At 36.9% G+C, this 25,310-nt stretch overlaps 1 protein-coding gene across 6 annotated transcripts in view; it reads right to left on the minus strand.

Moving 5' to 3' along the window:
- Positions 1 to 3,609: 3,609 nt before the first annotated feature.
- The window catches only part of GAB1 (GRB2 associated binding protein 1), a 100,645-nt gene continuing 78,944 nt past the window's right edge, over positions 3,610 to 25,310 (minus strand). For 2 of the 6 annotated variants that reach the window (XM_062573923.1, XM_062573920.1), the window contains 7 exons: positions 24,431 to 24,516; positions 23,921 to 24,224; positions 11,582 to 11,671; positions 9,309 to 9,402; positions 8,808 to 8,931; positions 5,787 to 5,909; positions 3,610 to 5,529 (listed from right to left, as the gene is read on the minus strand). In XM_062573923.1, coding sequence (XP_062429907.1) covers positions 5,371 to 5,529; positions 5,787 to 5,909; positions 8,808 to 8,931; positions 9,309 to 9,402; positions 11,582 to 11,671; positions 23,921 to 24,224; positions 24,431 to 24,516 — 980 coding nt within the window. In that variant the 3' untranslated portion in view covers positions 3,610 to 5,370. Of the gene's footprint in view, positions 5,530 to 5,786; positions 5,910 to 6,559; positions 6,636 to 8,807; positions 8,932 to 9,308; positions 9,403 to 11,581; positions 11,672 to 23,920; positions 24,225 to 24,430; positions 24,517 to 25,310 lie in introns of all 6 variants that reach the window. The other 4 variants (XM_062573924.1, XM_062573921.1, XM_062573922.1 and 1 more) reach the window with 3 other exon arrangements.

A 25,310-nucleotide genomic window follows, 5' to 3' on the forward strand; every position in this document is an offset into this window, starting at 1 on the left:
TGCAGAGATACCTGACCAGGAAAAGGCTCAGCAATTATGGTGGGTGCTGTAAGGATCTTCAAACACAAACCACGATGATTAGTACAGATACTGATTTTCTTGCCGAAAGAATTTTTTTTTTTCAATAGCTTTGCATTTTATGTTCTAAATGTTATGATAATTTTTCTATTGTGTGTTCTACCCTAGTAGGCTAAAATACTTAAAAACAGGTGGGATTTTGTTTCTAACACAGAGTTAAAGGCCCATGCCCTGTGGTCTGGAAACAAGAAAATAATTGTTTTGGCCTGCTAAATTTGGCATCATAATGAATACTTATTTTGTAAGCTGACTTTACAAATGTGCCTAGTGTTTCTTAATTTATGGGTGTACTCAGCAGGTTACACAATTGTAATACTTCAGCTAACCTCTCTTATGAAAAAGTCAACAAATCAAACAGATCAATCCCTTCCAATTCCCATTAATCCCCAAACTTTCTTTTAAACAGTCAAAAAATGAAATCTGCACGCATCAGAGCAGTCTAGCTGAGTTCATCTAAGGGATGTTGGGAAGCCTCTCAGCTAGTTCTGCATCCAATACCAGTTATTTTCCCCCACTGTTGTTACTGAAAATTATTGTCAAAGATGCTGAATCATAAATATATACTGTGGGAAATTACTCATGACAAAGACATTACTCACAAGCATCTCAAGTGCCTTTTTTTTTTGTCCCGTTCTTTGTTCCTGGACATAACTCATAAGCATCTCGAGTGCCTTTTTTTTTGTCCTGTCCTTTGTGCCCTGAGACACCTGGCTGCTTGTTCAGTTGAAACAAAAAGATGAGCAGAACCAACCAACAAGTTAAGTCTTTTGATCATCTGCACCAAAATCAACAGAATGGTTTTGTGGAACACTTAATAAACACTAATTGTTGGACAAGCCCCTTTTTTGGGTGTTCACCAACAGCATAAGTATTTCCACGTAACAGGAAGGACAACAAGAATTGAACCATAAGTTTATGAAAGGTTTGGTGCAACACAGAGATGCTCAGCAAACACGAGAAATAGAGGCTAGCATCCAAATTTAAGTTTGCCTGTGGACAGCACTCAGCTTCTTAAGAGCTGTACAGAAAAAAAAAAATCCAAGCAGATTAAATACTACTACTGTTTCCACAATTGCACACGAATAAAGTTTTATGGCAATAACTTTTTCTTGACCAAATAAAATATCCTTTGTCTTTTCATGACACAATCCTTTATGGTGAAGGCAGGTATGGAAGGTTTGTCCAGGGCTGGTAAACTTCCAGAGCAGTTTTGCAAGACTGCAATATATATAAATTGTTGTTGCCTCTACCCACAGTCAGAATGACTTTTAACTTAATTGAGTGTTGCAATCAGTAATAGCTAAGCTTAATTGTGATAAAAATCTTGCTTAGCTCATAGTGCTGTAGAGCTGCCCACTGCTCCCTATTTAGCTAAATGGGGCAACGAATTTTAAATTACAAAATTAGAATAGTCGTCTTTAACTCGTTTGTAAGCCTTATATGGAGGATGATGTCATAACTGTCAAACAGAAACGGATTATTAAAAAACATTTATATAACACCTAAGCAAAAAAGACTGAGCGCATTTCTGTTTTTTTCATCTTTTTAAATATCACTTTTTCAAATTTCCAGCAGAATGGAACAGTTATGCTTTTGCACCTGCATTTTATAGGGGTAATAGTGAGTAAGTGACAGTATGTCAAAGTAAGACAATCAGTACTTACCAGAAAAAAAGAACTGTTCAGATTATAGTATCAGGTACTACTGAACTATATTTAGAGTCACTCTTAGAGAACAAGGCATTAAATTTCTTCTAATTTTGTGAGCATTTTTGTGTGTATTTGAAGACCTATTTTCACACATATACTTGCAATTTAAAATGACTCCTGCTCACGACATATACAGTGATGAAAACTATCTCCATGCTTGATTACATACTACTTTTGCAGAACAAGTGACAACTTAACCTGTATGGAAAGGAATACTTAATAAGCAACACTGACGAGCTGCTTTAGCACTAGTATCTACCATGGTTTTCATTAGCACCTATCCCTGTAGCAGATGAGTGTCCTCAAGTAGCTGGTAAATCAAAATTGCATGAGGCTAACAGTCTAGTTTTTCCTTCTACTACCTTCACATTTAGAATCCATTCACATTTAAAAATTGATATTCCTACCTTTAGAACATCCAAAAACTCTGACAAACCTGCAGCATGTAATCCCACCATAGCTGCAGCTGAAAACAAGGTGTATTACCCAGTGTTAGTATCGTGTCTCCAATTCTGAATGTCCTTTGGACAACATATATTATGGGAAATCAAGGGGAGAAAGTGGTTTAGAAATCTAGTAAATTAACTTTTAGAGTATTACTTAAGTATTATACTAGCTGCAAAGGCTGGAAAGTGTTTTCCATAACAAAGTATGTGGGGGGAAACTCAATCACAGTAACAATTAACATCACAAATATTGCCCAATTTAAAAGGAAGAAAGAATAAGCATAATCTGTAAACCAAGTAATGATGTCAGCAAGCTTAGAGCAAAACCATCTGTCATCACTGGTCCAACAACAAAGGCCAACCTAGGAAACTGATAGTGAAGCATAAATGCCAAAAAGAATTAGAGATGCCCAAAACATCTAAAAAGATACTTTAGATATGAGTATCAGTGCTTGACTATAAAAATCCAGAGTCAAAAAAGAAAAAAAAAAAAAAAAGGTCTTGCAGTTTTGTTCCTAAACATTTTGAGGAACTATCCCAGTGCATTCTTGAATAACAAAAGCAGCGTTAAAGAGGAAATGAAATGGTCAAGCTGGAAACCTAAACATACACGTTCCCACATGTATGCCGGCGGTGAAGGATGGGCTAGCAGGGGCGCAGGATGAGCAGCCCTTCGATGTCCCTCCCCAAAGCTACCCTGTCCATTGAGAAGAAACACAAGTTTCAATATGCTGAGACCAGCATAATCCTTGGGCTCATGCGTGAGTATGTCTGTCGTACGCCATACGACTCTTCACCACCGTGATAAACACCGAAAGAACTATTTAAGAGAACTGAAGTGTGGAGATTACCTCACCACACCTGCCAAAAGTCAGAAGCAATCCCACCATGGTCACGCACTGCTGTCACTGCACCAGCAGAACGCTTGCAGCCAGTCTCCTACAGCAAGGTACCTCTACAGTATTTTTTTAAACTATCAAGTACTCACCATGTCCATGGCTGCTTCAACTTACCATCAGCAAAGGGAAGTTTGTTATTATTATTAAAGAGCTTCGAAGCCGAATGGATTTATTGCTCCAAGATCTTCAAAGATTTGAACTAGTTATGCTTAAGCAATCAAGCTCCCTTGAAGCCTATTATACCACTTTTCCTGGCTCCCAGAAGCCTGGGACTCAGTTTAAATTTAGCTATTTCAAGGGGGAGGAAGAGGGTTTTCAGAGAGATGCTTTAAAAATTTTTACATGTATTTTTTTTTGAGAAGTACTAATTGTTGTATCTAAGATACACAATTTTGAAATATCATGGTTGGTATCTAAGCACCTTTACACACACATTAAATACTGCTTTGCCGTTTCACAGGACAGAGTTTACACATCAAAACTGAACAACTTGATTTATTTAAAATTCACCTCAAAAATGCATTGTGTTTAGTTTCTTTTTTTTTAAAATGAGCATTCAAAGCATCAAAATTACTAATTTTAAAAGAATCTTTGTTAAGAATAAGATAATTTACATACTGTAGTTTGTGGCTGTGATGGGAGAGAAACAACCAATGGTAGATTAGGCACAGTACTGAGACCAACATGCCAGAAAATAACACACTTCTATGCTCAGCTTTTAAATGATCTGGACAAATTAAAGCAAATGGGTGGGGAAGAAAACCCCAACAATTTATGTAAGGGCATTTGTGTTAAGGGGAAGAAAAAAAAGTGTTAGTAAGTTTTCTACCTAGACCTAGACCTAAGGTCATTCACATATTTAAAGAACTCTCTTTTCTTCCAGATAACGAAAACATTTCTAAACCAAGGCAGATTATTATTTGGAACCAGCATAGTAACATAAAGGATCACAGTATACAGAGCTTAAAATCCTGTACCAGGAAAGAGCAACAAGTGGTTTACAAGGGGATCACTTAGGTATATTATCTAATTTTTAAAAACAGATATAAAATATCAGTTGCATAGGGATTTAAATATAAGGCCAAGCAGGAGATTAAAGTAAAACAAAGATCATAAGAAGGGCACTATGGTGTCAAGACATAGTATTTCCATTTGAATTAATGTCTAATTCAAAATCACAGTATTTTGCTAGTACTGCAAACAGTGAATGTCAAACTGTCCCATTAATCTCAAACTGAAAACTGACATTAGAACTTCTAAATAGTACAAAACTAAAGCTCACTGTCTAAACCTGATCAGTGTATTAGCACAATAGTGCTTGGTACGTACCTGATTTATATACTCTACCTTCTGTAAATAATATAAAGGTTATTTCTTGTTAATAAGTGTGAGATCACAATATTACTGCATGCCATCCGTGGTTTGCAGGCTTACTTGATATTTAATTATTCAGTCTTTAAAAGTGTAAGATCCCACCCGGCAGAATCTTCACCCATTGAACACAGAACACTGTCATTAATAAAATACAATAGAAGTTCCACCACTAACAACTAACATATAAGCCAAGACTGCAGGTCTAAACCCAGTATAGTTCATTATTATTAACTCACAGCAATTTTTGTTAGGAAGATAACGTGTAGACTTCCAAATAATCTTGTATGTATTAAATATAAACAAGTACATAACTACCGGTCTTCTCTTGACATTTCAAGTAGATTATTCAATTGTGAAAGTATTTCTGCAAAAATCGATTTAAAGTTGTTAAACTGAAGTTCAAATATTAATTCCCATATCTACAAGTAGCTTAATTAACCTAAAATTGTAAGGAATAGTAGTGTAAGGAAAAAAATTCTCCAGATGAATTAGGCATTAAGGTACACTAACTGGGAATACCTGAACCAACATCATAACAGAAAAAGTGCATAAACATAGTAATACTACAAATGTGTTAACTACAGAACAAAAGGTTTTCTGAAAGCTAAGCAACACTATTTTACATGTTATTTACAGGTTCCAAACTTTCCAGAGACCACAGAGCCAATTCAGGATCTTAAAATTCCTTTGATATATTTGAAGCATCCTTTGGCTTCCATCTTATTTGGTCAAGAACCTATTCACACACCAGTGAATCATCAAGTACTGTACAGTCAATCAACACTGCCATTGTGGTTCTGTAATTCTTCAAAATTCAGAGTGATAAATGACACTTTTCTGTTCTTTGAAGATAAAGTTGTATTTTCATTTTACACTTTTAGTAGGTGTTTCAGATTCTGTAGACTGTCTCCCATCAGTCCATGCTTCTCGTGTGCTCTTCAGTGCTAGTGTTTTCTGCTGATCAACCACAACGTAATCAACTCTTTCATCTGCCACGCTGCTGCCTGAACCACTGCTCTTTTTCTGGTAAAGGAAAGGGAGAGTGAAAGACACATTAAGACAAATTAGCAATAAAAACTAACTAGAGGTCCCAGACAGATCCAGGACAAGTAGAGCTTCCTCTGAAAAATATATAACACGCTCTCTTACTCACTGCTTGACAAACTAATTAACATGATCTTGCTGGGCGGGGAGGAGGGGGCCTCACCTTCCCAGCAACTACTAGTGAAGAGATGCTAAACTCTTCATGGCAGAAATGCTGAAGTTCAAGATTTGCTTACCTTACGAGGTGGGGTAGATTTCCCAGAATCTAGGTCCAGATCTAAATACTCTACTTGCTTATCGCCTTTAGGTTTTACCATAGGGCTGCTTCCTCCATCAAGGCTGTTGCTACCAAACAAATTCTGAAATTATAATATAAAAACTTCAGCTGCAAATGCACATTCTAATGGGCCATATTATCAAATATGCTTACTACAAACTACTTAAACGTTCAAGGTTAAAGACCTGACTGAGTGCTCTTGTAATGTGTTAAGCCATGCATATTTTATTGATACTGTGTAACAAGGGAACACATTCTAAGTCAGAAATGAAAAAAAAAAAAAAAAAAAAAAGCATTGAGCTTGGGATACAAAGTCGAAAGCTAAGGGAGGAAAAGCCCAGAAACCCAACAACCAAACTCCCAGACTTAAGGGTGCCACCAAACCAAATCTGTGCTTTCCACCTCATATCCCTTCTGTAGCATGAGATAAGGATGGAGTGTGTTTTCTGAATATATACTGTGTCTCAAATTTAACATGATTTAATTAAAACTTTTCTGTATTTCTTTAAGTTAGCTTCAGAATTTCAGCCTTACGACAGTGCCAAAACTTCAAAAGAGATTTTTAAATTTCATTCAAAAGTCATCATAATTAAGCTGAAAATCAAAAGGTATTATTCAACTGATAAAACTGAAAGATTAAACAAACTTTGAAAAATTTGGGTAAGACTGCCTGAACTAAAGTTGTACTGCATGTACCTAAATTTCAATTAGCCCAGACTTTTACAACCTCACCTCCTCTGTCCTCTCCCAGCCTGATCCCTCCCTCTTAACAGGTGTTATAGGAACAGTACAATAGAAGGACTCTTCTCTAAAAGATAAAGAAAAAAAAGGAAGACAGAGGGCAGCAGTCAGCAAAAAATGAAGAGCAAGGCAAAGGAAAGACAGAAGGGCAAAGCTGACAGCAACTTGAAGGAAAAAGCAGAATATTGCTCATTTTATTAAGTAAATCAAAAGTATGACACGTCCAAGCAAGATACTCCAAAGCTGATGACAGAAATGGATGAAAAAGTGTGGGCTTCTTTCTAAGATATAGTTAGAACAAATAAAAATTTCCAAAATGTCCATTTAATAAGCACATTAAGACAACAGCCTTGAGATATCAGCAAACATTCAGGTTCTCTAGGAAATAAAATACTTCATGGGTTAAAGCTTAGTAGGCTTGGCTTTTTCAGTGTGAGTTATCTGTTACATCTATATCACCCAATTCATTTACATTAAGTGGTAACAAGGACAAACACAAACAACCGATATAAAGCTCATTTTTGCTGCCCAACTTCTCTAAAACGTATTTCTTCATATTTAATGCATAAAAGTCAGAATCTGCATCACCATTTACAGGATAAAAAGATCATATTATTCCTTAAACAGAAGAGGGTCTATACTTCACACAAACTAGACAAGCATAATATATGCATTAGAAAAAAAATCTAATATACTTAAAAACAAAGAAAAATCTTCAGAGCAACCTTGAAGAATGAATGGTGCAAACAAGCATAAGGTGTTAATGACAGGCCGTCCTCACTGTGATACTGAACATCTTAGCACTCAAGTTAAACCCCTGAAATGGCATTCTAAGACTCAAGAGAAACCCCCACTTTTAATTGCAATTCTGCAATAGACAGGACTGCGGGTATAAGCAATCTGCAACCTTTACGTAAAATGGGACATCTCTTCCAAGTGCAAAATGGGATGTTCCCGGCTACTTACCAGTGCCTCTTGCACAGTGCTCTTGTGAGAGATCAGTTAATTTTTACATCATTGGCTCCCAGCTGCAGACAGGCACTTCCCCCAGGAGGTGCGCCCGCAGCAGCAGGTCAGACACGGTGCAGGGCACAAGCCAGCACTTTTCTGCCGGGCTCGTGACCTTGCACTGAGTCAGAGCTGTTGCAGAGAAGCCAGCAGCAGGGGCTCACGCAGGGGCTGCCCTGGGGCGGCATCCAGGGGCAATAGCGTGAGCAGGAGGGCAGGGAGGCTGGAGAAGATGGGGAGGGAAGCCAGCACAGCAGGGATGGGAAAAGCAGGCAGCACTGTGAGAAAGGAAGGGTTCAGGGCATAGCGAAATGGGACAGCACGTGCCGTCCGTGAGAGCAGGCAGGCAGACAAAGCAGAGAGGGTAGCAGGCAGGCCCTCCCCCAGAGAGGGCTTGGGAACCAGAGCTTTCATAATGCTTTAAAAATGAAAAATGCTACTGTACTTGCTAAGTAAGAATCCAAACAGTAAAGACATCGTGAGTACATAGAAACTACCCTGAAGCAAAAGTTGGGCTAAAGGTACAAGTTTTATACTGAACCACATTTTAGTTTAGGCTTAGGACTTCCCCACCTCTTAAACACACCGCATACAATTGATTTTTCTTAACAGGTTCTTCACTGACTGTAGAGCAAGCTAATATCTGAAACTACACTCAAAAAATTCTACCTGAGAGGAAAAAAAGTAGATATTCAGTACACACAGACCCCTTCTATACTTTTAAAAAAGAAACCTAATAATGCACATGTAGCTCAGATTTCATAGAATGTAAACAAATATCAATTATCTTCCTTGTTCTTCCTACATTTCTTGAAAGATGTTCTTTAAAGAAAGGTTTTGAAGTATGCCTCAGAAGTCCTAAAATAGTTTATTTCCCATAATGTCACAGCTAGTGCCTACCCTGGGACCAACAATTACAGACAAGGCGGGGGGGGGGGGACAAAAAAAAAAAAAAAAAAAGAGAAAGAGAGAGAGAGAGAGAGAGAGAGAGAGAGAGAGAGATGTTCTGAATTGCTTTGCAAAACAGATAGGCATACTAACCATACTTTAATTAGATACAGTTATGCTCTTATTTTTCTCAATGCAATCTTAGCAAAATTACAGTCCTTTTTTAGAGAGTTTTTTTTGGGGGGATCTAGAAATGCAAAGGAAGACGATGTTCGAGTGTTTGCATGACTTAAAAGTAAGGACTGCACAGGAAGAGAGTATTTAAGATGTAGATTTTACATACTGGGTCTTCAGTGGACTGATTTGGATTCATGGATACATAATTCTCTTCACTGTCGTGCGAGTCACTGCTGGAAGTTGTGCTATGAACTGAATCCGGTCTGGGAGACATGGGAAACCTGGAGGAGCTAATTACCAGGAATTATTTTACAAACAATACATCTTGAATATTTTAAACCTCCTGGTAAACAACAAAAATAAGCATATTAGAGCTGAAATTTCAATTCAAGTAGCATTTTCCGGTTATACAGTTCTTTAATATTACAAAATAAATATTCATATTGACACACTTTGTTTCAATGCATGTGTGCATACTGTATATATTTATATAGATACACACACACACACATATACACACACACACACAGAGATACACACACTTCCAAAATAAACCTCAATCTATTGCACAGGCTAAAAAACCATAATACAGATGCACATATACACTTACTCACACTTCGGTCAATGAAAACAAATGGTCCAAATGAGGAAAAGCTAAGAAACTTACTCTCGTGCAAAACTTCTGGTGATAGGAGATCTAACTGGGGCTTGTAATTCTTCCCATTCAGGCAGAGGTTTTATTTCTAGTGGAGCTGGTTTTGCTATATAAGAAACAAATATTCTTAAAGCACAGAACATTTCTAAACAAACTTAAATTCAACAGCTTTTCAAAGTCTAAACACGAAAAAGAAATACCATGTTTTAAAATAGTAAACACCAGTTAGGGAAAGGAGACACTGTTCAGTTTTCCGAAAGTCATGATATATTTGCTTGTATTTTAAGCTTTCCCGTTATTGAAAAGAGTAATTAGAAAAAACATAATTTAAGAATCTTGCAAGATATATTTTGCACATACAGCAATTCTGTTTTGAAAAGAGACTCCGAAAATGGCAACGTCATGATCTGCGTTAATTGTGTCACACCGACTTGCTGAGCTGACAAGCACAGGACCGGCTTGATCGACTGTTTCAACTTAAACTGCCAGCACAGCCAACTCCGGATACTTTTCTTGGCTCATGGACAATTATTACTATGCAAAACCTGCCCTCGCTGCATGGATGCGCACTTACTGATTAGGATTCACAGCTGAAAGTGTGGGCAGAATCTGTGACTGAGATAAAGTTTGCAAAACTGACAGATAAGCCACTACCTCGCTTAAATTCCCGAGGTGTCTGGCTTGCTTTGGTGCTCGTCAACTGTGGTGCAGAGCAGCAGCGTGTCATTAACGACAGCGAATATGACTCCAGAAAAAGTGCCATTTCAAATTTCCATTTTCAGAACAGAACCACAAAATAAGTATTAGCAAGAAATACATTATCCCCTCCCCCTTTCTTTCTTCTCTTTCTTTTTTTTTTTCCTAAGACCCCCCTTTTTTAAAAAGCTTTAAAAAATGGATCATAGAACTTGTGAGGAAAACCTTATGCAGTCAAACTGTTGTTACAGTTCTAATCTCTATCTTCTCTAAAACTGTTTTAACAAAATAAATTCTAATTCCATTATAACAACAACAAAAACAAAAAAAAAAAAATCCTTCCCCAAATCGATCAGTTTGCTGCATATTAACAGATTTACCAAGATCAAATTTCAGGCATTAAAAACTAGTTCAAGGGGAGTAAAAGCTGTCATAAGTGACCACATGAGGAACTGAAAGGAATCAGTTGCTTAATCAGTGTGGTTGTCTTATCAGGAAAAAGCAGAACTGTACTCGATATACTTCCATTAGACTTGCTCTTCAGACATAGTTTATTGAAAAGCCAGCTGTCTTACGGGTTCAATATAAAGACTCACAATTCAAATGTGAATCTTTAGCACTGGAGACAGTTCTCTCCGTTAGATAAAATGTTGTGATTACTCGCCCCAAACACATCGTGCCTACTCCAGCAGTTCTGCCACTTCCCTCTTTGAATCATAAGGCAGTCGCCACAGACTTAGAAGAGTATCTACAGCTCACCCGTATCAAGATACAAGGTATCGCATGAGATAGGGTGGCAGAGCTGAACTTTACTGAGGCAAGATGAAACTGAAGCACGAGGGACACAACAAGACACCAGCCCGGCTCAAGGGCCGCGCAAAGGCCCGAGGCTGAACGGCAGCTTCGCGCAGCAGCCAAGTGCAGCGCTCGGGCAGAAACGGAGCAGGGGTTTTGTCCGAAGCCCACCGAGGGCAGCAGGATCGGTTCGTCCGATTCCAGCGGGCTTTAACAACCAAAGGTACTGAGCAGTTACAGTTCTGTGAGGCTTTTCACATTATTTGTGATTTGCTTTGACTCACGGACAAGGCACCAACTCAGCACCTTCAGTAAAGGCGGTGCGACTCCAATTGCAATGCTCCTTAACATATACAAATGGCATCTCGGCACTAATACGTGGTCACTGGATCAATCTTCTGCTGCACTTCAGTGCTTAGCCAACAGCAGGAGACCCAAGTGAACTGTGGTTTCAGGTTATTGCCTAATCAAAGCTATTTCAAGCAACTTACAGGTTAGTGACATATATTTGTTTCTAAACAAGCAGATACAAAAGTAAATCTGAAATATGAACAGCTAAAATTTAAGAGATCAGAACACACATTTCTAGGCAATGTTTCCTTGCACTGTTCAAGACAAAAAGGCTTTTCTTCCTTGTAAAGGAAACTTTCCTCAGCAAAGAAAATACATCCATGATCTTAGATTATAATAGAAGTAAAAAGGCTTTATGAGAGTTAAAATTCAGAAAAACATTTTTCTTAATTCTTGTTTTATTTTTATAAAGCTCCGTATACATACAGTGCTAAAGTACATACCCTTTCTTCTTGTAGTAAAGTCACCTATGGTTTGTGAATCAGTTCGCTCTAAACCATGTGGTTTAGGTCTTAAAATTTTAGGGCTTTGACCTAATTGGTAAAAAGAAGACTCTCTTAATATAATGCTCTTTTTATAATTGGAAGATGGAATTTTGTACATAAGCAGCAGAACCCCCTGCAGAAAGGTTAACGCCACAAGCATAAGCAAGCTGCTGAAGGAGAGTTTTTAACAGTCTAGCTAGAGGTCTCACACTAATGGCTTAAGCACCAAACTTGATACAAACAAAACACTGCATGCAAGAAATTTGTCAGAGGCAAGCACAACAGGTATACAAAAAGGCTAAAAAATGCATTAACAAATACTGTAACTTTACTCTTGCATTCTTTTCAAGTTGTATTACATTAAAAATGCGTTATTTGAGAAATATCAACCACAAAAACCAACTCCATGAGAATTTTCCTCTCCCCCCCCCCCTTTTTTTTGTTTTGCTTGTTTTCAAGGTATGTTGGTATGTTTTATTTGTATGAAAATAAATGCATGCATCACTTACTGCCTCTAAATCCTAGCTTACCTCTGAGGAACATCTAACATGACATGAGAACAGTCATCTTTCAGACGTAGGTTAAGTCACTCTAAGAAATTAAAGTCTCTTTATTTACAATATTACCTTAGAAACAGCGAAGCTCTCTGGAGATCTCCTACCCACCATGCAGTCCTTCAACCCCCTGCCCCAAGAATCCTTTTCCACATTGCGTTTGTTAAACTAGTTCCCTACAGGTCTGCATCAATTCATATCAAAATCTGTATATCAGAAACATCTTTCTGCGCTTGGAGAAGCGGAGCGACTTTTGTTCTAAGTTCCCAGCCTGTGCACCGGCCCCATGCCACAACACAACCCAACCTCTGCCACACACAGCCCCAGCTGACTTCTTTTTTTAAACCATTCTCTTTTTTTTTAATTGTGTATGCCTACATGTGGGTGTAGTAGGTACACTAGTTGTTCCCTAGTATTTTATGCTATCAGATAATGTAACAGTTTAGATGAATTAGTAACAAAGTGAAAGGTACAAGGAAAGAAAACATTAGAGGCAATAGTGTCTTTACAGACAGTAATATACCCCTCACCCTTTAAGGAAGTTGTTCTTGCTCAACCTGGCAAAACATTGCAAGCAATTCAGATCACCTATCTATTTTAAATAAATACGATCAATACTGCATAATAACCCTAATCTTTCTTGAAAATGTATCTAACAAAGTGTTTGTTTAATATTAGAAAAGATGAGTGCCTTCAGGTGGTACACCAAGAAGCCATATGAACAGTAAACCTTTTCAATAAACCTAATAAAACGTTTTTAAGTTTGGTTATACTTGAAAATTGCCCTACAGCACAAAATGGAAAAGGATTGGCACAGACTCAGATGTGGGCTGGTACTACCAGCAGTGACTGAGAATGCTTTGTAAAAAAAAAATTTGGCAGCAAACACCACAAGTTTGCAAATCACTACCCCAAGGGTTTTGCATATGAAGTGCTCTATTACTGTTATCACTGAAGTATTGGGAATAATCAGGTAACAACAAGCAAGGTAAACAGAAAGGTTTTGCACCATATCATTAACTGTTATGCAGTGCTGCTAAGCGACCATGCAGTTAAGAAACGTATTTATTAATATTACTACATAGCAACTTCCCTTAAAAAAAAAAAAAAAGTGATTTTCACAGAGAAGACTGTTTTCAAATTTCAAAGACAGATGTTTATACAAAAAACCTCAAGATGTCAAAATTGATTGAACAGATCTTTCAAATTCAAGTATCTTCTACTAAGGACAAATTGATGCTGAATATCATTATCTAATAATACCAACTTTGTGTTCCATAGTTTTCTAATCTGATTAAAAAGAAGTTGGGCCAATCCAACTCAATTTAAAACATCAACCAATGCACCACCTTATAAGCATAGATCCCAAGTACATTGAAAAATCTGGTGAGGTAACAGTATTCACGAAATTGTTTAACCAGCGTGTACTTTACAACCTCACTCCTCTTACAGCCAAATGTATGGCTGAGTTCCTGAAACCAATAATACAAACGATAAGAGCAATGAACTCAGGGCTGTGACTCATTATTTCTACTTCTGTTAACGATCCCACGTGGTCTCATGCAACTGACTTTCCTCAACTGCGATTACCCTCTTTTGTAAAATATGAGTATTATGTAATTGTCTCCCTCATACTCAATTTAGCATTTATAAACTCTTTTGAGATTTTGAAAAGAGCTATACAAATAAGCATAAATCCCTACAACTTCCCTCTTTTGCATCAGGCAAGAACATACAAAATGTTCCAGTGTAAAATACACTCACTGAGTTTTCATCTCCTGCTGCTGAAGGACAGTGTGACCTAAATACCAACAGGGTGGCAAAAGAGTTTGCTGCTACCAATCAGCCATGATAACGCAATTCCCTTAGTTTAATATATCAGAGAATTAAAATGTTTGTGTAATTTTTTTCTCTATAAAACAAACAAAAAAGTTCTAATCTCTGCTGAGGAGCTTATAGTGTGCAGTAGAAAAGATCTGACACCAGACAGGAGGAGGAAGAGGGAAAAAAAAAAAAAAAAAAAAAAAAAAAAAAAAAGAGACTACTTATTTTTCTTTGTATTGTAGAATTCCTCCATCCCATTCTTGCCCATTTAAGTAAATAAAACATGGGCTAGGGCACAGAAAGGGCTTAATAACAACACCCATTACTTCCTCAACACATTTTAAATAAATATATCAGATTTTTTTTTATTTAAACATCACTAGCTCTGTTGCTACCTTTGCAATATGCATGTTTAGAATTGATGTGACTGGAATCCGTGGTGCTGATCCAAGTAACCTTAGTAATTTACTCTGAAAGCACTTCCTAGAAGCTCAGAGAAGACAAGAGCTAAGTGTAACAACATGCAAAGTATCTCATACCTGCACAGCAGCCTGGTCTCCACAGTTAGAGATTATTTCTGAATAGCATAAAAGAAAAAACACCATAGGGCCATTCTTTAAATCAGTTTACTACAGGTAAAAGGCAACAGGCCTATACAGAGAGCCTGGCCTCATACAACAATTCAACACCAAGAGTGCTACAGGACGCTTCTCGTGGTTTATGCCCACAGGCACAAATCTATCTCATCTAATATTTAGACGCTCACTTAAGACAACGCTTTTAACTTACACATCTATTCTGGGAAAGATCCATCTGGGCTAAAGTATAGTTTATATAAATTTTTCTTCATTAAAAAGGAAAGAAATCATGTTACAAGACTTACAACTGGATACAAACGTATTTTACAAAAACAGAAAAAACCCAAGCAAGTTACTGTAAATGAAACCAACTACCAAGTAAAAATTAGATGTTGTTCAAGTCACCACCTGTGAAACCCAAAATACTACGACAAGAAAAGAAAGATTCAACTTCCACATGTTCTATGATACAAATACTGTGCAAGGGTACTCTTGAGTTGAAAAATCACTAATGAAATCTATTTTTCTAACAAATTGCTGCTGTAAAAGTTGCCAAACAGTACAAGTGATTACGCATCTAGTGTTAGCCTGCATTCAGAGAGCATGAGCTCTACTCCTGGCATTGCATAGTGTGTGTCAATACTGCCTTTATCTGAGAAGTCATCAGGAGAAGATCCATTTCATGTGTCTGATTTGTTTCAAGTAATGGCTTAAATTGAAAAAAACTTTCATTTTTCCAACCGGCCTTGCTAATGCATTCTCTTTCCTAGTTTTCCAGGAAAAAAAAACATGGAACAACGTTGGATGAAAAAAAAGAAAAGAAAATAGTGGGTCTCACTGCAGCATACATCACAATAGGTAGGTCCTAATGTTTTAGGCTTTTGGGGCAAACCACCCATGGAAGAGCCTCATTTTGTTTTCTGGTTACAGCACCAATAATGACAAGATTTCTGTTAAGAATGCTTATTTTGGGACTGGCTGCTTGCTCCATTACTTGCTGGCAATGGATTTTATATCAGGAAAGCAGCCAACACACTATTTAAATATCAAATATTTTAGGCATAAAACTTTAAAGCAAGTCTACCAACGTGACACAAAATACAAGAAATGTGCAATCTGTTAATGCTATTTCCTGGCCAATAGGACTCTGATCCTCATGAGACCAGGAGATTGGACACAGGAATGCTAGAGCAGGGATTTACTTGAAATAAGAGGCTGGAGAACAAGAGGGAAGAGCAGTCACATAGGTGTCCTGCACCGATGAAAGCACTTGCAGAGACATACCTAATAGCAGTTTTCAGTTAATGTGTGAGCACATGTGTGTGTAATTAAAGGAAAATGAAATTTGACTGAGGTCAAGTATCCCAGTGTTCAAACTACTGTGGCTTTCTCCTTTAAAAAGGAGGCTGAATCTTATAACCTCAGTTTCACAAGTTTTATTGGTTGGCTTTTGATTGTGCAGAGTAATTTCTCCCTTTCCTGCTCTTCTCCGTCCTCATCCCAGTAAACTCTGATTTCCAAGTACATGGTCTTCAACACACAGCTCTGCAAGTATCCTGAATTTTTTTCATCCTTGTTTCTTGAAAGTCTATTTCCTGCCAAGGTACATCTAATCAGAAACATATATTTAGTTGTACAACATCCATATCCATTTCCATATTAGTATTCAGCAACAAATAGAATGAGCATCAGTATGTGCTTAGTTCTAGTCAATGACACCACAGGGATGCTACTGACCAGTCTCTTTAGGACAGTAAAAAGTTGAAATCAGCTTATACTTGCAATATTACGAATTTTTAAAAAGCAGTAAACTAAAGAGATGCTCTCCAGTTTTCTTAAACACTATCTATCTTCTCCAAATAAATTCCCTCAGAGCATTAGTACTTTGGATACTCCAGAAATTAAAATACCTGATTCTAAAGAAATCTAACTGTATCAGATAGCTAAAGTTCACTGGTATTCATGAAATATTTGCCAAATGCCACAAAATTATTCAGAGAATACCAAAGCTATTAATCAGTCAAATACTATTTAACTGTTGTAATTTGTCAATACTTCTATATGTCAAAATTTAAAAATCCCCCAAAGCATGATGAATTGAAAGCATTCAATAACAAACATAGTGGTTTAAGACCAAAGTGCACAGGGTACTAACGTGCTTATTGATTAATAGTTTTACAGTTGCACTGAGGTTCATAAAGTACAAGGGATACTATGGTGAAGTCTCTCACATTTTTACAAAAATTGAACAACTAATACAGAGAATAACTTGTTCCCTGGAAAAAACAAGCCTAATAAGTCTATATAAAAAGCTAATAGAATAGCATGACTATATGGATAGGAAAAATTATCTGTGCTTAAAGAAGCACTGAATACCTATGGAAATAGGAAAAATTCATCTAAAGGAAGGAGAAAAATTGAAAGATATTACCAGTGTTCTCCTGTTGCTGTTCTCCCTGAGATCTCTGAAGTTCTACACTACCATCTCTACCATTTCTATTAGAATAAGTCAGTTTGAAAACCCCTTTTTTCACGTATCATAGATCATAGCAAGGAACTATACTACGTAAATCCCATTTAAATTTATTAACTAAAAAGCAACTTTCTAGAAGTACTGCAATGGAAGAAGCCCAAGTTTCAGCTCAATGAAGGTTCTGGAGTTTGTGAAAATTGATAATATTCAACGTGTTTTAGGAATTCACCGGATGCACCAAATACCATTCCTCAAAAGCTTTTTTTTTTTTTTTTTTTTTTTTTTTTTTTTTTTTTTTTTATATATCACTAAATGAATTTACAGGAAGTGGAACTTCAAAAAAATAAACGGAATGATTAAACACTTCAATTTCTTAAGTCAAATTGACAAATTGTGGAAATTACAGTTTCTTATTCAATAGATGTTCAATTCAGTTCGTTTTGCTGGTTAGAATCATCATTCAAATTTCTTTTTTTTTAATGCTTAGTTGTCCTAAAATCCACACAGCCACATATGTATGTCCACATATTTGTGGCTTGACCACATGAATTATGTCATGTAACATCTTAAATGAGAAAAATTTAGAAGAAAAACAACCGAATTTAGTATCCCTGCTTTAAAATGAACTCAGAGGAAACAATGAAACAATGTTTTTTTTTAAACCACAAGAACCAACTCCATGAGAACTTTTTTCCTCTCCCCTCCCCCTTTTTTTGGTTTGCTTGTTTTCAAGGTATGTTGGTATGTTTTATTTGCATGAAAATAAATACATGCATCATTTACTGCCTCTAAATCCTAGCTGCGCTGTGCTGTAAGTTAGTAAGTCCAAGTACCATCTTTTTTAAAGACAACTGTATGGACCAAAGTTACATGGAGTCATCTCAGATAAGATTCTGATGATGCACTTTTGTTTAAAGATAAACCTTTTGTAAAAATAAATGTGAAAAGACACTGTACTGGATTTTGGTTATTTTCGCAATCAAACTGTAAAAGCAGCTGCGAAATTCAATCCAAGTATAAGACTGAAAACCTTCTTAAAAATAAACGTATTTCAACTGTAACAGCATTTGGACAAATACAATTGTTACTCCAGACACAAGCAGCAGAGTTCAGTAGCATGTTGTATGTAATAAGAGTGAGATTGCCGTTTCTGTCAGCAGCTTGGTGATCCTGAATACGTTTTATCACAGCTCCTCGTGACCCTGAATGATATTCTGTGCCATACTAAACTCTTCTGTAAAGTGTTTTAAGGATTACAGATCAAAACCATTACCTAAGTGGTAGTGTTGCACTCTGCTAAAAAAAAGAGTTTTAACTTTTTTCATTCCATTGTGGTCATGAATCATTAATTCAGCCGTAAACTCAAGCACGTATTTTTCTCCTCAGAAACCTGAAAACCCACTTTGGTACAGAGAAAAAGGAAGTTAACAAGTTACAATAAGCAGGGTATCAAACCAAGACTTTGAAGAACCAAATTCTGCCATTGTCAATTCCATCATTAACCCTTTGATTCAAATACTGAAAATCTAAGTTTGACAGTTAATATTGCAAACATACTTGCTTTGAACTTTAAGAAATTTGAACTTTAAAAGATTGAAACAAATATTCAATGTTATGTAGCTATAAAATTATCTCCTAAAGAAGTATTTTTCAAAGACTACCTCATTGTGTAGTTTTTTGGTCTTGAATTCTTGCTTTAAGATCCCAATTACCCTCCCCACATCGGTGGGGGTTCATTATCATGCTCAGACTCACCCTCACTCTTATTCAAATACTGCCTCAGCTGAGCCACCGGAGTTTTCACGGTGGCCAGAGTGGAGACCCACTGCCACCCCAGCCCTCTCCTGATGAAAGTCAATTCACACCCTACCTGTTCTATCATCAACCGCTTGCTTTCCTTGCTCTCTGACGTACATCACATTTGTTGAGAAGATTTGTTGAATCGTCTGGACTTAGAGACCTCCATCAGGCCATCAGCTTTCTCAAGGGTCATCTGCACAACCACCTGGGACCAGTCTACTCAATACCCCTCACTACTCTGAATGGTTCCCTGTGGAGCTATGAAACGCTCAGTGTTGTCCTGTGAGCTGTCGGCAGGATGGAAATCACAGCACCACTGCCTGGAAGCATTACCCTTTCCAGATGTTTTGAGGAGCCCAAGGAAAGCATAGGGCACAGGAGAGAAGAATCAGGTGGTTCTCTGCAGCCTTAATTTTCATGGCAGTCTTTTCTTCAATGTATTTGGCTACCTTTCGTTCCACTATGCCTTCTTCAATAAATGTTATCTTGAAGAAGGAACTTTCTCAAAACTGAAAGACGACTCTTAGCTAAGATGTTGCAGAGCTACTCTGCAGTGGAACTAGACATAGTCTTTTAATGATTCAGAGAGCATGACCCAACTGCACAGATGGAAGCAATACTTCTTCCATTTGAAATCTTCTACTAGTAATAGTGCTTCTAATTCAGCATCACCACTGCATGCAACTATGGCAAGCTAAAGCAGCCAGAAAGCAGAAATACAAGATGAACACAAACAACAGTTCTTTAAAATAAATCAAATAGCACCTTGAAAAACAACATTAAAAATGATTATTTTTGTCATTCAGTTACAGATATAAGCAGAAAAGCACCTGGCCAAACACACTCAATTTTGTCCCAAGCAATGTATCACTTACCTTTTGGTATGCTTCTCTAAAAAACAGTAACATGTTTTGATTCAAGCTATTGGGGCTGCAAGCCAATAGCCTGTTTTGAAATTACTTGCAAGCCTTCCAAAAGGTACTGGAACCTTTCCCCATTTACAGAAGCAGCTGTGAGCCAGGAGAATGAAACTACATGAAAACGCAGGGTAACCTAAAAGTCTTTTTATTTTTCTTTCTTTTTCTTTCTTTTTTTTTCTTTCTTTCTTTTTTTTTTTTTTTAACCTCTATTATATTTTTTTACCTCATATTCTAAAACAAAACAATTCCTAAAATCAGTGGAAAAAGAGATAGGCTATTTCACAGCTCACAATGCCTTCTGGCCCAGGTGACATAGAAATTGAAAGACTGAAGAGCCTCTGGCTTTCAAAGCAGGGACAAGCCAAAAGCCCTGAAGAATGTGCTTGTAATTTAGTGAATTTTAGATATATTTACTACCTACATTTAGTTTATCAGTGTTATTAATTTTCACAACTTGTTCTTCCATCACAATTGCTACTTTGGTAAAACTGTATCTACTCTTAAAATTGGCGAATTTTGAAAGTTTAATAAATTATCCAGAACCTCATGTGTTGATATCACAGCTGTGAAGACACATTTTGGAGTCACTCCTGATGAAAAACATTGTTTGCTAGATCTTTATTGGTTGGCACATTCCTCTCTAAAGCCAGGAGAACCAGAGAAAGTAACCAAGCGTGTACTTCATCTCAGGTTCACTTAACAGCAATACTGGAGGCGGTAGAGGAGGTTACATATGGCAGAATGCCCATAGCCACTACAGAGTCCTCCGTTCCTGCCACTGGCAAACTATCACTGCCTGTAAGCCTCCAAGTTCTTAAACCAAAGAAAAGTAAAAATGATATATAAGCACATGCATTTGACAACAGAAAGAAGAATATTCCTTCTTTATATGCTAGTTTCACTGCATTGTTTCTTTGCCAAATGCAATTTCAGCACTGAATGTGACAAACTTCCTTGACATATACATGAACATTTCAAAGCTCTAACGCCTAAGTCAAAGGTGATAACACTACTTCACAATAACAAGTACGTCCACTAAAAAGGCATTGCAGTGCACATGGTTTATTTGCAGCAATACCTGAAACCAAAAGGTCACAGCAGCTTCTTCAGACAGAACACAATACAGCCTTCATGCACCTGGAGGCCTTGTAACTCTCTGCAGTTACGCAGTCTTTTAGAGAAGCAGCAGTTGTCTCCAAGAAACTCTCAATCAATCTCACATATTACAAGAATTTACCTCTGCTTTAAAGGAGTAATACACAGTAGATACCTATCTTGTGCACCATTCCCCCCCTTCTCTATGCCTAGCTAGGTTTCATTGGATGCACAAGTCAACTTGTAGCTTGCTATGCGTTAATGTACTAATTCATATCAAAACACTATTGCAGTGCATTTAGATATGCAGAAAAAAAACTGATAGAAGTTGCTACAGTAACTTGAAAGCTGAAAAAGCATCATAGTAGAACACAACTTGTTTTACTTAGGTAACGAATCACTAAAACAAAGTTTTATTCTATTTTAATTCAAAAAGAACTGCAGTTTTATTTTTCCAAAAGTACTTCTGGAAGAAGTTATTTCCATGGAGAACTCAACTACTGAAATGGGAATATATTATCATTATGATGTATCATCATATTAGCTTTTCACAACAACGCAAGACTCACAGTAGTATACTTGATTAAAAAATTGAATGAACTAGTGCGTGTGTTACTAAGATTAAACAGTGATAGATCAGTATCATCATCGTTCTTGGTAATGCACATTCGTATATTAGGGCTTTTTTTTCCCAGCTGCTAGGTACACTTACTTTCAGGGATAGCTTTTTCTTTTTTTAAACTGACTTTTAAAAGTCTTTCAAAAAATAACAACTAATTATGCTATTTTAAGGAGACATGGTTTCCAAAAGTCTGCAGGTGAAAATACAGCTAGTCAGTATGAGCCATATCATGCAACTCTGCATTCATCAAGAAATGCACTAGTATATTTAAAAATATTTTTCTCTTCCCTGATGTTAGCTAGGTCTTGGTACATATTTCAAGCATTTAAGGCTGGTAGTGGATCAGGAGCCTCACACATTGCTCTTAGAATGCAGAACACTAATTCAGTTTCAAGAAAAATGCAAGAGCAGCAATGCTGCCTCTGCAGAAATCCATGCGACTATTTTGCACTGCCAACAACAAAGAAAGCAGCTTTTCAACACAGAAGTTTACCACTTTTGAAAGTCAACAAACATTTTATCAGTTAAATACACAAACTGGCCAGTCAGGGAAAATATTTTAAAGCAGTTCAGTGTTTATTTTGAGCATATTTTCCAGTATCATGTTTCTTCAATCTGTTACTGTCCAGCATTTCTTAAGAACTAAACAAAACTACTGTCTGGTAACAGGGAAACAATTAGACATGAGCAGAGAGCCAAGGTTTTGAAAAGGGCCATTTCATTTTCTGAACACGGACAAGTTGGAATAAGACGTGGCACTTCCCATTTTACACAGAGATCTTCTACCGCAGTAATAGTATCCACTTCTGCTAAAACTACAGGTCGTTTTCACTTAATGGCAAACATGCTAACTTCCAGTTTTAGCTACTGAATGTCTTGGGGTCATTTAAGCATTTGATATTGACTTTACCCCAAAGTGAAATCAGCCATTCTCAAGTTTGTGAGCACTAATTTTTCCAAACATATACAAGTAGGAGGTGTTCAACTATAAAATAGGGTAGATATTTGATCTAATGCTCTTTAGTTACCATTTCTACAAAAAGTTACTTATCTAGCCTGAAAAATAACTATGCAGTATGCAAATAAACTGCATCATCATTTATCTATACCTCTGATATACTGATGAAATATTTCAGATCCCCTGGGAAGTCCAAGCTATTTATCAGTCTTTCTCAATGCAAATATCTCATATAGACACATCACAAGTGTCGTATTTGTTTCTTAAGAAAAGACTATCCTGTTCTCTCAAATATTGCTTATTTTAAGGAAAAGAAACAAATACACCAGATCAATTAGATTTATTTTTAAGGAAGTTTTGGAAGAGTTCTCTAAAGTGTGTGGGGTTTTCCTAGTCAATTTTGTTACTGAAGTTGTTGCAGCTTCCTCAAATTCATAACAGGATCTCCTACACATTCAGCAGTTTAAAACATTTCCACATGAAACAAATTTTTCATTTGCCTTATGATTTTGTTTAATCTATTGTATTCTATTAAAGGCAACAGAATTCAAAATCTAGGCTGATATTATGTTTTTCACTTACTACAGTTTATATAAATTGTGTAATAACCATGGCATCCACCTCCCGTGACAGGGCAAACATATCTTAATGAGCAGTTTCCTCTTCCCATTTGGATCCCAAGGAAGATGTATACGTATTCAGTAACCTCGCAAGTCACAAGTTAACCATCTTCCTGTGACTGCTCCACATGGCCACTCACACTCAAGCATTGGAAAGCTCCAATATGAAGCAAGAATGTGATTTCCTTGCTTTTACAGATTGAAACGAAGCCTTAAAATTATTTACTTATCAGTTAACACTACTTACTCAACCTATTTTTTCCTTTCAATACAACTCTAAGAATTATTCTATAACCATTGCATACTTCGAATAGGATTAGTTAAAAAGCAGCACAATATACAACTCTCTCTCACTATACTGCTAATTTCTAACACTATTGACATCAATAGCATATGTCTAAAATAAAGTTAAATGAGTTATTTTTTAATTGTTACATCATACAATGAAAACCTTTACTGATCCTCTAAGCAAGCACTGTTATGCATATAACTTTTTTTAATCCAATTCCTAGTGTGCTATCCCATCATCACAAGTTAGCTAGCTGTCCTATACATATCTATATACATAAGGACTAAAACTCACACTTCTGGATGTTAGCAGTTCTATGTCATTCTTTCACTAATAATTACAGCCATGAAATTTAAACCTAAGCATGTATTTGGCATTGTTATCTTCATGTTTTAAAATGGTTAAAAATTGTTATAGCATTCCTTTATCTTACAGCTACTTCATAGGATAAAAAAAAAATAATACTTTGTTAGAATTTTTGAAAGCAATCATTTTCCACAAAGTTGGAAAGCTATGTTATTTTATTAAGTGATAAAATCAACTTCTATTGGACATTTTCCTCACCTTTTCTGTCTGGTTTGAGGTTCCGATCCACTGGTGGTGGTTCACATTCTGCAACAGGTACTGTCCGTCTAGGAGGGGTCTTGGGACTGGACCTGAAACCCATGTGAGCGGGAGGAGGGACTTGCTTTCCAAATAACGGAAAATCAAACGTGCCTGGTGTCATTGGTACATAGTTTGTTTCCTGGATGGGTTCAGTGAAGCTGCTGGAATGCTGTCGTGGAGGAGAGTTGGGATTCATTGGGACATAATTTTCATCTAGTTCTTCACTTGATATACTTCCCACTGTCAACATGCTTCTGTTTTTCTAGAATTAACATATATTTCCTTTAACAAAATAAGTTATGCAATCAGCTGTGAATCATATGAATCTTTTAACCTAACTACTCAGATTAATATACTCCTATTGAAATTGAAAATCACAAACATTGCACAGTTTGCTTTTTGCATGGGAACAAAGAGCATCCAAGCACTCTGTCACTGTCTTCTCTCATGAGATCAAGTCATACTTACAAAGTGGTTATGGAAGCCTTCCAATGAATTAGATCTGTCATTCGGAAACGTACGTGGAATATCATAACAGTCTTGAGAACTAATTTCTGAAGAAACAAGAAGAGAAAGTGGCTATTTACTTCATCTTTGTTCCTGTCATTTGACACCAGGCCACCAGAGTCTTTCCATTATTTACTGTCTGCTGTTGAGACATCGTGTGCGCACACACAATGTAAAGCTGTGATTGACAGATTTTATTTATGTACTTGAGAGGATACTATACTATACGCTTGTTCACAGATGAACTTAATACCCATATCAGTCATGACTTTAAGCTCTTGTAGTGACATTTTCCATGGCAAGAAATAAAGCAACTTTCCTGTTTCAAGAAGCAGCTAAGTCTTCTTTTCAAACAGATAAGCATAACAATTTAATGCAAGAGTGGGCTTTTAGATACTGGATCCTCAAGAGGGAATTCTGTTCTAAAATAAATGAACAAGACATAATTTGAGGGCTAGAGAGAAGCTTTCTGACTTGCCCTTCTCTTATAAAGTGCAGATTCAACAGAATTTAATCTGTTGTAATAATAGATAAACTTCTCTCAAACCTGTACAGAAAATGCATTGCCTTTCCCTCTGCTCTCAATTCCCCTGTTAGGTCACCAGGAGCTTTCAGTTTGAATAAGCTGCTACAGATCCAAAGTTCTCACCTTTTTCAGGAGGCTACCTCTTGGCAGCCCACATTAAAGTTTTTCAGTGTTGTGGCTGCCTCTCTGGCAGATGGAAGTATCTGTGAAACATCTCTGACTCTCAGGCACTCAGACCTGCTCAGCTAGGCAGGTGACAGGCTGCCTTACTGTGCAACAGGCTTGCTCCTCTTCCAGACACCAACACAGAAACCT

This window comes from Rhea pennata, chromosome 4, assembly GCF_028389875.1.
Source record: "Rhea pennata isolate bPtePen1 chromosome 4, bPtePen1.pri, whole genome shotgun sequence".
In the NCBI taxonomy this organism is placed as follows: domain Eukaryota; kingdom Metazoa; phylum Chordata; class Aves; order Rheiformes; family Rheidae; genus Rhea; species Rhea pennata.